General features: G+C 42.5%; 1 protein-coding gene across 2 annotated transcripts; it reads left to right on the top strand.

The window, feature by feature from the left end:
• Positions 1–407: 407 nt before the first annotated feature.
• SYNC (syncoilin, intermediate filament protein) lies at positions 408–14,754 on the top strand. Of its 2 annotated transcripts, XM_074305378.1 has the most exons (5): positions 408–642; positions 3,594–4,848; positions 12,951–13,075; positions 13,233–13,309; positions 14,297–14,754. In XM_074305378.1, the coding sequence occupies exons 1-5, from the start codon at positions 572–574 to the stop codon at positions 14,305–14,307; spliced, it is 1,539 nt and encodes a 512-aa protein (XP_074161479.1). In that variant the 5' UTR covers positions 408–571; the 3' UTR covers positions 14,308–14,754. The 2 variants fall into 2 exon arrangements, with proteins under 2 accessions (XP_074161479.1, XP_074161481.1); XM_074305380.1 differs by lacking the exon at positions 13,233–13,309.
• Positions 14,755–15,198: the final 444 nt, after the last annotated feature.

The following is a 15,198-nucleotide window of genomic DNA, read 5'->3' as shown; positions in this document are numbered from 1 at the left end:
CGGATCCGGGCCAGTTCTCCTGCACCGGCGGTCCCCTCCTTCCCCGACGTTCCCCATTCAGCGGAGGAAGCGGAGAAGGAGGCGTCAGTGTAGAGAAAAGACTGTTGAATTGGGAGACAGGGAGCCCGGTTCTGATTGTGACTGTGCCACTGCCTTGCCCATGCCAGTGGCACGAGTTTCTGTAAAATGAGGCGCTTTGTGGGTTTTTTCCCCCAAAAGGACTCCTTAGAGACGATCTCTAAGGGACCTCCCAGTTCTATGAGCCTGTGAAGGAGTCCGGAGCCAGCCTCCCGGCTAAGGCGCCCCCAGCCCAGGGGCTCTTCCTCCACAATCCCCGCCCCCGGGGAGGCAGCGCTGGGCAGGGCCGGCTGACCGGTCCAGGGCCGCTTCTCTCCGCCCCCTGGGCCCAGGCCAAAGCGAGAGCCAAGTGGGCGCGCCGCGGGGGGCGGGGAGCTCGGGAGGGATCCGGTGTCTCGGGCTGCAAGCTGGTATTGCAGCTGGCGGCGAGGCGAGGCTCTGGCCGGGATATTAATAACCCGGGGCTGCAGCTTTCCATGAGACCCTCCCGGCCATGGCCAGCGCGGAGGAGCCCCGGGAGGGCGGCCCCTGCGGGGAAGGAGCCGGAGCCGCTGGGCTGGAGAGGTAGGACTGGCCGCTGGGAAGGGTCTGCCGCACCCGCCCAGCCCCGCCCGGCTTTGGGGAGGGGTCCGCAGGATTGAGACGGGCTGGGGAAGGGACTTCCACAACCTGCCGGTTTCTCTCCAACTTCTTCCCGTTCCTTCGCCCCTTCTCCACGTGCCCCTCACCCCACGCCACCCCAAGATCCTCGCCCGATCCGTTAGATACCAGGCCCCGCCCAGAACGTGAGGATGGGCAGGGCTGGCCGGAATGGCTCCCCTGCGCCTTGCTTGGGTTGGGGGCCGGGAAAACCCCATGGAGGGCAGGAGCGTCCAGGCCAGCCTAGCCCGGAGGCATCTGTGTGTGCGTGAGTGTATTCGGGAAATTCAGTTCTCTTGTGCTAGTTTGGGGGGACCTTCCCCCAAAAAGGAATCAATCCTTTTCTAATAGGTATGAATCATCAAATACAGCAAATGCAGGAAAGGCAAATATCCAGCCTCATATTGTCTTTAAGGGTCTTTTCCATCTCCCCCACCGCCCTGTCTTTCATAAAAGAGTGGTGACCCCCAAAGCCCTGAGTTAATTGAGCCCTGCACTTGGCCTCTTGGTTCTTGGCCGATGTTAAAAGAGTGGGTGTGGGGGATCGCACAGCTTGTGGTTTTGGGGGGCTTCTTTGCCTTGAGGTGGGAGGACAGGACAGAGCTTGATTGCTATCTTCTGAGAGGGATTTTCTGACAGGTTTTAACATTTCCCTTCCCCCTCACTCCTCAGCCCAAGTCCCAGAATGCCATGGCTCTGAGAGGTGAGGAGTGAGTGGACTGGGTGGCCTGGCTTTCTCCTGGGCTGAAAGATAAAACTGGCACTAGAGACACACATTCATACTTGCATACAGTTTCCTCCCCATACCCCCCTTGTCAAGATGTGCGTGTGTTTGTACACACACACACACACACGTAAAATCTTAAAAGGTAGAAAATCTCCTAAGGACTAGGCGGGATCAGAGGGGAAGGAGAATTTCTGTGGTCCAAATGAATCCTGAGGTTATAGGCTTTGAAGTCCCAGCTAAGCGCTTTCTCACCACCCAGAAGCCTCCCATTTCTCCAACGTTGGACCTGTTTCTTTAGAGAGGAGCAACTGTGTAAAAAGCTTTTCTGTATCCTCCTTTTGTATAAGAAGCCAAGTCCCTAAAGGGTTCCTCCATCCTTGAGACACCCCTGCCAAGTGACAGGAGATTGAATTGAAGAATTGGAAGCTAATCTAGTCATCTCTCAATGATCACTCCATTAATGACGGAAAGGGAGAACTCTTGAACAAATGTAAATTCCAAACAAGCAGCAGATAATCCATAAGCTTTTCATGATGTAGGTGGAATGAATCAGTAAAGGTGTAGGAAACAGTTGAGGAGCCAGGAAGCCCAATGTCTGACACATTTTGGTTGCGTGACCCTAAGTAAGTCCCTTAACTTCTCAGTATTTTAGCTTAGACAATTATCTAAAACTAATGTGTGGTTGAAGGTGCTGTTCTTTCTACCAGTGTCATCAGAGAGTCTTTCCTTATCTTTCCAATTTGTTGTTCAGTCATTTGTCCTCTCTGATTCTTTGTGAGCCCATTTGGGGTTTTCTTGGCAGAGATACTGCTTTGCCATTTCTTTCTCCAGCTCATTTTACAGATGAGGAAACTGAGGCAAACAGAGTGAAGTGACTTAACCAGGGTCACTCATCAAGTAAGTAGTTGAGGCTTGATTTGAACTCAGAAAGATGAAATCTGATTCCAGGTCCAGCACTCTATTCACTTGCCACCTAGCTTTTTATCAGCATTTATCAAATGCCCACTCTGCAAAGTACTGTGTCTCAAGGTGGGAAATTAAACATCAAAATCAGTTTTAATGGTTTCACAGCTAAGCAGGGAAGGGAGTTGGGGAATGAGTGAGGAGAGCTAGCTTGATGTTAAAGCTCACAACACGGATCACTGAGATACATCTGTTAGAAGGCACAAATGTTTAAAAGAGGGAAGAGGGTGGTTTTTCCCCTTAAGTCCTGTTCCTTCTTAAACTGCTTCAGGAGTAAACAAGGCAATTCCAAATGTATTCTGAATCCAGGCAATTTTCTCTAAAGTCGAAGTGGCCTTTTTGGCATACTGGAACAAAGATAGGCAGGAACCTGGAGTCCTGAGTTCAGGACAGGAGTCCAGTTCAAACTATTTACCAGTTAATGTATGACCAATCAAATCTTTCCTTTTTCTTCTTCATCTATAAAATGAAGGGTTGGTCTCTTCTAGTTGGAAGATTCTAAGAAGTTACAGATCCAACCAAAAAACCTGTTGGGCCTCCACTTTGAGGGCAGAGAAAGGGTTTCAAGGAAGTTCCCCACAAGGATTTAGGTTACAATGGTAAGAAACAAGAAGAACCTTTATGAGGAATTTGAAATATAAATGGTAAAGACTTTGCACCCTAACTACAAATCTTAAGCTTCAATCTTAGAAAGACAGAGATATTATGGTATAGTGCAAAGAGCAGTGACTTTGGAGTTAGAAAATTTAAAACTAGATCCCAGTTATTCCACTTACTATATAACCTCATGCACATCATTCCCCTTCTCCTAAGTCTCAGTTTCCTAATCTGGAAAACTAGGGCATTGAATGAAGTTGCATTGGACTCACAACATTCTATGAAATACTTTGCTGTTTGGGAAGTTTATTTAGATCTTAAAGAGTCTTTAGAAAGAAAAGAAGTCCATCCAGTGTCTAATTGTCACCTTTTTCTGGTGAGTGTACCCAGACAAACTGGCTGTCACAGCTTCCCTGGGGGGGGGGGGGGTTGGACTTTCAAGGAATCACTTTAGGAAGTAAAAGGGAAGGGGAGAGAGAGGGAGAATGTGTGTGTGTATGTAACATTACCAAAGTCTGAGAAACTACTCTCATATACAAGTCCCATCCTCGCTCTGGCTTTCCACAGACCTCAGAATTTTCTTTTGCAGGGATTCAGGGGCAGAGGACAATCCTTCACTCCAAGAGAAGAAATCTGAATTCCTGCAAGGGGAAGAGGTCCTGAACCCAGAGAGGACTCTGTCCCTACAGGGGGATGTCAACTTAGAGGATATTTTCTACCTTGGAGCCACAGATGATGCTGATGATGTACTCTACGTAGAAGAGACATTGAACTCAGAAGAGGAAGCTGACCCAGAGGAGACACTATGTGTAAGGGAGACAGTCACCCCAGAGGAGTCACTCTGTGTAAGGGAGACTGTTATCCCAGAAGAGACACTTTGTGTAAGGGAGACAGTCACTCCAGAGGAGACACTGAATGTGAGGGAAGAAGTCACCCCAGAAGAGACACTGTGTGTAAGGGAGATGGTCAGCCCAGTGGAGACACTGCATGAGGTAGAGAGAGTTGATACAGAGGAGACCCCAAATGCAGAGGAGACAAATGCACAGGGGGAGAAAGCCAGTTGTGAGGAGAACCTTGCTTCCAAGGAGAGCCTCAGGGTTGAAGACAGCCTGAGTCCAGAGGAGCTGGAGCTTCTGGAATGCCGTTTCCAGCAGTGCATTGAAGCTGTGGCTCAGTTGGAGGAGGAGCGGGACAGTCTTATCCATGAACTGGTGCTGCTTCGAGAGCCGGTTCTGCAGGAGGTGCAGAAGGTCCACCAGGACATTCTGGTTGCCTACAAACTCCATGCCCAAGGGGAGCTGGAGTGTGATGGGCTAAGGGAGGAGATCCGGGTGGTGAAGCAAAAGCTGTTCAAGGTGACAAAAGAATGTGTAGCTTGCCAGTACCAGCTGGAGTGCCGGCAGCAGGAAGTCGCCCAGTTTGCCGCCTGCCAGGACGAACTCACCGCTCGTGTTGCCCAGCTGTCTGAGGAGTTGACCCAGCTCAAAGATACATGTGAGAAACAGAAAGGGCATTTTCGGCAGCAGCTGGAAGCCCCTCGGGGTCAGGGGGATAGCCATTTTCTACAGGAGAGTCGGAGGCTCTCTGCTGAGTTTGAGAGTTTCATGGCAGAAAGCCGCCAGGGCCTAGAAGAAGAGTATGAACCCCAACTGATGCGACTCCTCGAGAGGAAGGATGCTGGGACAAAGGCACTACAGAAAACACAGGCAGAAATTCAAGGGATGAAGGAGACCTTGAGACCATTACAAGCAGAGGCCAGACAACTCCGTTTGCAAAACAGGAACCTAGAAGACCAGATCTTGCTTGTGAGACAGAAGCGAGATGAGGACGTGAAACAATACAGGGTAGGCCCCCCCATGAGTGTTGTTTAAGGTGGAGAGTTGGAATCTGAAGGAGATTTATATGCTTTTAAGGTCATGGTGGAGGGAGCATCTGTTTGAGCACAGGTTGTTAAAACAGCAAGAGAGAATAAGGTTAGATATCGCAAAATATTGCTGTTAAGATTGTTAAATGTCATATTGTAGTTATTGAATTTCCTGATTTAAGGATCCTAATGTGATTATCAGTAAATTAGCAAAAATGCAATAGATGAAATTGGGTCTTGAGACAGCAGGAAATGGGATGGGATAGGACATTAGGGACTGATGGAATCTGATGGAATCTGAGTAATAGGATTAAATAATAACTAAAGGTCTCTTGTACTTTTGTGTTGATAAAGCATCTTCTACCATAGTGTGCTAATTTTTATTCAATCAACAAGCATTTATTAAGTGCTTATTATATGCAAGGAATCATGCTAAGTCTTGAAGATAGTAAAAACAAAAAATACAAAAAACAAACCCAGTCCCTGCCCTCAAGAAACTTGCATTTTAATGGGGGAAAGCAACATATATAAAAATCAGTACATAAACAAGATGTATACACAATAAAGAGAAGATAAAAGAAAAGACTCAGCCAGTTGCTTCAGGGACTAAAAAAGGCCTTCTGCAGAAAGCAGTTGAGTCTTGAAGGAAAGGTGGAATTCTACAGAGAAGGAGGGAGGCATGAAAAACAGCCAGCAAAAAGGCATGGAGATAGGAAATAAAGTAAATAACCTTTGCAAAGATTAGCCATTGGGCCAGTATGGCTGGATGATAGAATGCATGGAGAAGTAAAACTGGAAAGCTAAGAAGGGGCCAAGTTGTAAAGAGTTTTCAATGCCAAACAAAAGATATTTTATTTGATCCTAGAAGTAAAAGGGAGCCACTGAAGTATAGAATTGGGTGTGGGGTGGGAGTAGTGCCGATAAGATGTGGTCAGACCTAGGCTTCAGGAAACTCACCGTGGTGGCTGAATGGAAGATATATTAGAATAGGGAGAGACTGAAAGACCGAGTAGTTTATTGTTGTAATCCAAGGAAGAGGTGATGAAGCCCTGAACTAGAGTGGTGATTGTGTGAGAGTGGAGTGAAATGAATGTATGAAAAATTCTGTAAAGATGGAAACAACAGGAGTTTTTCATAGATTAGATATATGGTATAAAGGTGGGGAATTGAAGTAGAGCTCAACGTTATGAACTGGATGCCTGGAAGAAGGTGATATCCTCATCAATAATAGGGAAGGTCAGAGTTATTTTGGGGGGGAGGGATGATGAGTTCTGCTTTAAACATGTTGAGCTTGAGGTACCTATGGGCTATCCAAGTCAAAATGCCCACTAAGTAGTTGGTGATATGGGATTGAAACTCAGGAGAGAGACAGGGGCTGGATATATATAGATGCGGCAATCATCAGCCCAGAGATGATAGATAACTGAACACATGGGAACTGATGAGATCACCAAGTGAGTGAATATAGAGCAGGTATTCTTACCATTTGTGTGTGTACGTGCCATGGACTCTTTTGGTTGCCTAGTGAAGTCTAAAGTCCTTTTCTCAGAGTGTCTTTAAATAACTGAAAAATATATTACATTTCAATTAGAGATTAGTGAAAAAAGGATGTAATTTTTTTTTTCCCATCTAAATCCAAATATCATCTGACATCTATCTAGGGGCATCTTGGGAGTCTGTGGAGCCCAGGTTATTGAACCCAACTACAGAGAAAAAGAGTACAACTTTGGGGGATACCTATAGTTGATGGGCATGCTATGAGTGAAGATCCAGTAAAGGAGACTGAGAAGAAATGGGTAGACAAATAGGAGAAATAGGAGACAGCAGTGTTTAAAAAAAAAAAAAAAAAAAGAGTACTCAGCAGGAGAAAATGATCAACAGTGTCACATGTAGAAAGACTAATAAGAATGACAACTACAAAAAGTCCAATAGATTTGGCAATTAAAAAATCACTGGCTATGAAGAGTAGTTTCAGTTGAATGAGATCATTCAAATGGTCAAGGATTTTAAAAATGGTGAAATGAGAGAAAGTAGAAGTACAAAAATGTGAACATTTTCAAGGCACTTAGCTGAAAAAGGAAGGAGGAATGAAGGGAGATAGCAGGAATGGTTGAATCAAGTGAGCTGGATTTTTTTTTTTTTTTTTTTTTAAGATGAAGGGGAAACATGAGTATGTTTGTGGGCAACAGGGAAGGAATTAATAGAGATAATTGACAATTAGAGACAGTTGGGATAATAGACCAAGTGACTAGAAAAAAAGGGACAAGAATACATATAGAGGAGGAAGAGGAAGGGGAAGGGCTACCTCAACATCAGACACTGGAATTTAGGGGAGATGATGGGCAAGAGTGGACTTGGCAGATGGCCTCCATTTTTTCAATGAAGTATGAGGCCAGATCCTTGTTTAAGAAGTTGAGAAGCTAGGAGGCCAAGGGAAGATAGTGAAGTAGTGAAGAGATTTGGAGCAGTCATTAGAATGAGTGGGATAGGAGATCACTTAGAAGGAAACTAAAGGACTGCCTTGTTGCAATGGACTCAGTTAATTAGATTAACTAATACAAGTTTGTAATGGACCCAATCAGCTTCTTTTTCTCCTGGACTTCTTCCAGCTACCAGCAAACTTATGATTAGATGTAAAAGGCAGAGGGTGGAAGTAATCCACATTTGGCAAGTTATGATCAGTATATAGGATACAGGGCTAGAGATTTGAGAGTAGCAGATCATAAATAGCATTTATTTAATACTTTAAGGTTTACAAAGCACTTCACAAATATTCTCATTTTGTCCTCATAACAATCCTGGAAGTTTGGTGCTATTATTTTCATTTTACAGATGAAAAAATGAGGCATACAGAAGTTAACTGATCTTCCCAGTAAATGTCTGAGGCTGAATCTGAATATCTTCTGGACTCTAGGCCTAGCCCTTCATCCATTTTTGCCACCAGTTATCTCTAGAAAGGTCTAGAATTGCACTGGTTCACTGACTAAGACTGGGAAAGGAGAGATTAGCCAGGTTAGAGGTGATAGCCTAGGAAAGTACTGAGGGGTACAGGGTTTGGAGGTCACCATGAAGACCAAAAATAGGAGGGATCACAGAGGGAAGCTAAAATGGTAAATGTTTATAAATGTTCATAAACATAGAAGTGAACTTTTGTGAGTGATGGAAGGTTCAATGATAGAACCATCCCCATGAGTAGCTGAAAGTAAAGTGGAAGAATAGGTCATAGACATTGAGTAAAATGAGGATCTGGGATATTAGGATTTTTAAGTAAACATCAGTATATAGGAGGAAATCTCAAGGTATGAAGGCAAAAGTTGGGCTAGAAAGCAAGACTGAAAGAGGCACTAAACAATATGTAAGGAGGGAAAGTGGCCAAGATTTGGTAATCCTCAGTGGGCTCTGGATTGGCTGATATATTTGGATAGTGTGAACCTCAAAAGAGAATTGATTAGTGAAGGAAGTAGAGAGTCTGAAAGTGGTACTGGGGAATAAAGAATACTCCAGTTCTATCATGAGCAGTGAGTGATAGATATTAAAAAGGTAACCAGTGACTGGAAAAGCTGGCCAGGCAGGGCTCAGTGAATGCTGGAGGATGATAGGAGAAAGGGAAAAGCTTAAGATGAAATTAAGTTTAATTATGGAGCAGGTATTTGACAGGCACGGTGGAAAGGGCAAGTAAATCTGGAGTGGGACATTGAGTTGGATGGGAACAAGGGAACACAGAGAGTTGGGAGTTCTGTACTGTTGGAAAATGGGGAGAGTATGAGCGGGAATTATATCAGGCAGGGTATTAGTGGGAGAGATCATTAGGGTAATTAATTACAGGGTTAAGTAATCTTGGGTCTCATTTTCCAATTGACCTCTGGAAAAGTTCATGCTACCCAGTTCCTGGAAGGCTATTCAGAGCCAGCACCTTTTCCTCCCCCTGCTGGAGGGAAATGTGTTTGACACTAGATGCGGAAAAAGAAATTAATATAAATGTGTGCTGATCCTTGTCAAGCACAAGGATGGTTACAGCATTGCCTTGCTTAAAAACCTCCTGACTGCCTGTTTCATAGGATACAATTTAGGCACCGTATTCTTACTCGAAGGCCCTCCATCATTTGGACCCGGCCTCCTCTCACTCCCTTTATTCCCACAAGGCTCCAGGCAAAGCGTGTTCCTTGGCTGGTCCTCCGTCTCATCTTGCCCTTTCCCATCTCTCCATTTAGGTCTGAGTCCCATTCTCCCCATTCCCGTCACCAATCCTGAAATGGTTTCCTCAGTCCCAACCTGTCAAGGTCAGCTTATATGTGCCTTCATGCCCTCTTCATCAATAAGCTGAACAGCCTCATCTATGTAGGGCCCTGTGCTAGACATTAGAGGTTACATCTCTCCCATGCTCCTTCCTTGGTCTTCCCAGGTAAAAGCTCTTCTTCCTCTCCATGAATTGCAGGCTACTGTTTGACTTTCCTATGCATTTAATCATGCCTCAATTTGTACAATACTGAGTTATTTGTGTGTGTCTTCAACTTCTTCCTATAAAGTCTTTGAAAGTTGTTTTTTACAAGATCTTACGCAGAGTAGGCGCTTAGTGCTCATTGAATCATTTTACTAATAAGTGTTTACCAGTTTCTATTTATTCTCAGTGCTTCCCTCATTTAAAGCCAGTTTACTTGCATATATGCTAACACCTCCCTCATGTTATGGTCCTCTTTAAGAATGAGGGCAGAACCACAAGCTTTAGAAGTTTTCTCCTTTTATACTTTGAGGTTCATGGGCTAGATTTCTTTAAGAACCAAACCTTATACTGAAATGGCTCTGGGTCTCAATTGATTGGCGGACCAAAAGTCCCAGACCACTAGGTCTTTATTTTGGCCCAGATTGCCTCAGAGTGAACGTAAATAGCATATTGCAGTTTTGGTCACAAACTCTGAAGGTCTCTTCTCCCAGATTGATTCCTTTTATTTATTTATTTTTTTGGACTAGGTAAAAAAAAGGGCATTTTTTTTGCCTCATTTCTTTAATTTTACATTTTTTTTTTTGAGGGGGAGGCACTTGAAACTAAGTAGCTCACACAGCAAGCCATGTGTCTGAGACAGTTTTTGAACTCAGGTCTTCCTAACTCCAGAGCTAGTGCTCTTATCTACTTTACCATTTGGCCGTACCCTCATTTCCTTCTTACCTAGTCTTAATCATTGAATGGTTTTGGTCTCAGTCAAACTGAGACCTGCTAAAGAACTTAGCTTAAAAAAGCCTAGGCCTTCCATTGCATCCAAAGCCATCTCCAGTTCTCCTGATCTCTAGCTGGCCACTGGACCCAGATGGCTCTGGAGGGGAAAGTGAGGCAGGTGGTCTTGCCCAGCCCTCCCTCACAAATCCATTTCACTTGTATGTCATGGTATCACCTTCCTGACATCACGGTCCTCTTGGAGGACAAACAATGGCTGAGAATACCAAGAACACTGAAACAGCCACTAAAGACATTGAGTTTTGTGAGACAGAGTACAGAATACCTATAAGGTGCCAAGTGAGTGGTTCATTAAAAGGGTTTCAGACTGAAATAACATGGCAGGCGTAGACAGCTAGGAAGTCTTTGTGGAAGAAACAGTTTTAACTGGCCATTACAGGACATGAATCAGACAAGAGTTGGGGGAGTATTAAATATAAACAGAATGAATACGCTTAGCCCGTTCCAGAACAATGAATCAGTGTGACTGGCTCAGGATAATTTGTGTAAAGGAACACTGGAAAATAAAGAGGCAGGTAGGGGCTCAAACAGTGACAGACTAGAGTTTGGACTTTCTCTTTGGGGCCACAGTAAGCCAAGGTGACTTTTAAAACAGGTGTAGGTACTTTAATATAACTCTGACAGCAGTGTGCAAGATAAATGGAAGTGGTCCTCATACTACTGGCTCCTTATCTATATGATAGGCACTTAATAAAATAGGTAAGTTTTAACAATACAAATGTTAATGAAATATGAAATAAGTTGGTACAAAAGCAGAGTGTGAGGTGCTGACATCAGGTAAGGGAGTTATCTCTTCCAGTCAGTGAGATAAGGGAAGGTTTCATGGAAGAGGGAAATATTTTGTCTGGGCAGGATATCAATAGTTAAAGAGGTGGGTATTCCAGGTATAAGACACAGCATGGGCAAATGCTCAGAGGTTGAAAAGCATGGAGTGGGAGAAATAAAATGCTTTATTGCTATAAATTCATTGTTGTATCACAGGTGCAACATCAAGGATGATTCAGACAGTAAATATTTTTGGCCCTTCTAAAAGCGAGATATACCAAAGCTAGTTTCCTGTTCCATGATGCAGAATATATAAGAACAGGAAAAAGCCCAGGATAAATCTCGTCCAAAACCTTCACTTTTCAGAGAAAACTAAAGCCCAAAAAATGGAAGTGATAAGGCTTCAGATTCTGAGGAATATGAAGTCACTGGCCTTTCATAACATACTTTCCAACCCCCACTCCCTAGCCTCTGTCTAGACCAACAGCTACACTGGTGAATGGCTGACAAACACCTTACTTAATCACTTAGCAATTTATTCAAGCTAAGCTGACTCAATTGTCAGAGAGATCTGGTCAAGATCTCAGATAGTGTTATTTGAGAGCAGTCTCTTATTACCATCAACTTAATTTAATTCTTGGACAAATTCCCATAAATCTCTGGCTCAGTAGTATATGGATGTTGCAAATGGGATTCAATTTCAGATGCCTGTAAGTCATCATCACTACCATCACCAAGCATTTATTAAGTATCTGATGACTGATAATCCTATAGTAGATAATAAACTATCTCTGTTCTTCAGAGAGCTTAAATTGTAAGACAATTGAAGACCACCCAGATATCAGAGTAAACAACAACAAAAAAACCCAACACAGATTTTAGAACTGGAAAGGATCAAAGGGGTCCAGACCAGATGTCTCATTACTAAACATCAAAAACTCTCTTGCTGACTAATCTCTAATCAACTGCCACTTGAGACTTGGGTACTAGTTTTGGTTTTGTCATTATCATGTTACCTCAAGCAAGTACCCTCCTCGTTCTGAGCCTACTTAGTCTATAAAATGAGGGACTTAGACCAGATGATTTAAGAGTCCTTATGTCCCTACCATTTAAAAAACATTTTTTTTTGTTTTATGTTCAATTATGTAAGAACAATTTTAATGTTTTTTTTGAGTTCCAAATTCTCTCCCTTTTCTTCTCCCCCTGCCCCCAGATGATAATTAGATATAGGTTATACTTGTGTAATCACATATAACAGTTTCACATTGTAGAAGAAAAATCAAGCCAAAATAAATAGTAAAAAAACAAAGACAAAAAGTGAAAAATAACATGCTTTGGTCTGTGTTCAGAAAACATCAGTTCTTTCTAAGGAGACAGCACATGAGTCCTTTGGGATTGTCTTGAATCATTTTATCGTTGAGAAAAGCCAAGTCATTCATTGTTCATCATTGTAAAATATTGCTGCTACTGTGTACCGTGATCTCCTTAGTTTTTCTCACTTCACTGAATCAATTGATATCTTTCCAGGATTTCTTGATATCATCCTGCTTGTCATTCCTTATGGAATACAATAGTATTCCATTACAATCATATACCAAAATTCATTTAGCCATTCCCCAATTGATTAGCATCCCTTCAATTTCCAATTCTTTGCCACTACAAAGAGAGCTGCTTTTTTTTTTTTTTTTTTTTTTTGTATAAAAATCTGGAAATACAAATCTGTCAGTCATATTGCTGGATCAAGAAGTTTTGTCCCTAATATTTTGAATCCCTACCCTCTTTCCCAATTCACCAGAATCCGAATTGTACAATTAAAGATTGTATTAGCTATCTAATGATCTTTGCTTTGGAATAAATTAAAAAAAAAAAAAAAAAAGCTTCCAAACTTCACAGACTGTCTAAGACATAGCTATTGCCTCCCTTGCAGATGGAAGTCTATGGAACACATGGTAGAGAAGCCAATTGAGTCTGAAATTCATCCCGTCATGCTTCTACAAGGAGACTGAGTAAATGTGAAAAGCCCTCATTCTCTGCTGCCCTCTTCCACCCAGGCTCATTAAAAATCCCCTTGGCTTTTTTTTCTACAGGAACAGATGGAAGAAATGGAAGACAGTCAGAGGCAATTGAAAAGCAGGGTCCAACTCCAAGAGCAGAAGAACAAAGAGATGGAGGAGCTAAGGATCAGCCTCACTGAAGAGCTCTCTATTTATAAGTCAGTTTTTACTGCTACCTAAAATGTTCATAAATGCTGGTTAAGGAGGTAGAAGCTTAAGGGGAAGTTTGTGAAGGATTGATTTTGGGTGAGGGGATAATTTTTAAAAATTCCAGTTATTGACTCTTGGATGAAAAATGGCTTTGTGTTTTTAAAGGGCTATGCTACCCAAGAAGTCAGAGCAGCTCGATGCCCCCACTCCTGCGGGAAGTGGAACAGAGACACAGTCTCAAGGTGATCTCTCTGGTGGGAGACCTGTGCTTGCATCCTTTGAATGCTAACCAACTTAACCATACTAGTCATTATTGGTTTGGTTCTAGAAGCCTGCATACCAATAGTTTTCTGATCTTCTGACATACTTTTTAGATGCATAGCTCAGATCACAATTATGAGAAATGAGGTTACAGTCCAAGATGCCCCTAACACGACTGGGTATTTTTATACGGCACAAGACCTCTCATAATTGATTTAAATGGACAATGAAAGGTTTAAAAAAAGCAAAATCTTCAGGTCTTGTCCCTTTAAATAGTTTTCAACACAAATATTGCTTCAGGGGAAAATAGCTAATAAGACTAATTTTTCCTCCCATATTCACTAAACAATTTAAGAATGACAATGAGGCAGCAGTTTTATCATCTAAGGTGGCCAACGAAAGGGTGACATGAATTAGTGTGACAGTGACATTTACAAAATATCACACTGAGTCAGTATTATTCAGTCCAAAGAACATATTTAGTATGGGTCAGTAGAGGCAGTCCGACACTAAGGTGCCCATTCCTTTCCCAATTAGTAGCACAGTTCAAAAGTCTAGGTTACATATAAATGTCTCAGTTTTTTATTTAAGTGGAAAGACTGCTAATACTTTTCATCACAGCTTGGGACTAAGTAAATAAGATAGTGTAGTAAGAGAAGCACTTCATAATGGTCAATAAATCATTCATCTCTTGCTTAAAAAAATAGCCTGGGGCTTCTTACTACCTGACCTAAAGATTGTTTCATTATTTTAATCCTTATGTTTGACAGTTGTTCAGGGTGGTGGGAAGGTGACAGATTTCATTTCAGATGGAAAAATTGAAGCAGTCTGTGATTGGAACAAGTATTGATACCATCCAATTCACTTTCTAGTTAACTCCCAAGGTAGAAACTCCCTCTAATCTAAGTTGACAACTTCATTGTTTTGGTAATGTGTAATCTAAACCTGTTTTTCTCTCACTTTTACAGGAGCTGTTTAGAAATCTACGGCCGGCTCTGTAACCCGGAAACAAAAGACAAAACCTCCTAATGAAGGAGCACTAAAGCCTCACTGGACGTTTTTTCTTTGCAGTGTGAAAGGGAGTACGAGGGACCTGGTGAAATGCTCTGTCTTGTGACAGAAGTAAGCACTTGTCTTGTCAGTTTTAGAGACTTGCTGCCCACCCCACCAGAAGCAGAATACCAGGCAACCCTCAGCTTATAGGGAATAGAGCTTATTGCACTGAAGAATGGAAGCACCTGCTGCCCCCAGCAGACTAATGTGCACGCTATGAAAAGGACACAACAATGACCAATGTATGCCTTGCGGTGTTTTGGAGCAGAAATTGTTGCCTTACTTTGACTCAAAGCTCTAAGCCTTTGTAAGGCAGAGCAAATGTCAACAAGGCAGCCTATTTTAATCAAGTGAAGTTTTAAAGTTTGATTTATTCATGCCACAAGTGTCTGACTTTAAATAGAAGTTTTTCTTAAAGCTAAGCATTTATAAGGGTGCTGTGGGCTCCAGTAGCTTCATTTCTTTATTCATATCAATAGTTTCCAATACACAGCACACACATGTCATGCTGAAAACAAGGGACCAAAATGGTTTAAGGCTGTTTGGACTTTCATAGAATTTTAGCCTCACGAAGACAGCTGTGGTACAAGGCAAAGCACTTGGATAATAATAAAAGAGGTGGCCAAGCACCTGGAATACTATTTGGTATTATTAGGTCTTGAAAAATAAAACCTTCACAGCCTATTATTACTAACTTGTAGGTACATGTCCCACTAGGGAAAAATACCAGTACATTATAAGAAGGGCCAACCTTCAAATTTAAAATTTCTCTTGGAAGTCTATAATAGTCTCTTAATATTCTTGAAGATTCGTGTAT

The sequence above is a fragment of the Sminthopsis crassicaudata genome, chromosome 3 (assembly GCF_048593235.1).
Source record: "Sminthopsis crassicaudata isolate SCR6 chromosome 3, ASM4859323v1, whole genome shotgun sequence".
NCBI classification, from domain to species: Eukaryota; Metazoa; Chordata; class Mammalia; order Dasyuromorphia; family Dasyuridae; genus Sminthopsis; species Sminthopsis crassicaudata.
Note: the sequence above shows the minus strand (reverse complement) of the source record. Positions and strands in the feature narration are given on the sequence as shown.

Bases quoted from the DNA above. Each gene is read 5' to 3' on its own strand.
- SYNC (XM_074305378.1), top strand. From the start codon at position 572: ATGGCCAGCGCGGAGGAGCCCCGGGAGGGCGGCCCCTGCGGGGAAGGA. The intron at 643-3,593 runs GTAGGACTGGCC...TTTCTTTTGCAG, and splicing joins GGAGCCGCTGGGCTGGAGAG to GGATTCAGGGGCAGAGGACA. The intron at 13,076-13,232 runs GTCAGTTTTTAC...GTGTTTTTAAAG, and splicing joins GAAGAGCTCTCTATTTATAA to GGCTATGCTACCCAAGAAGT.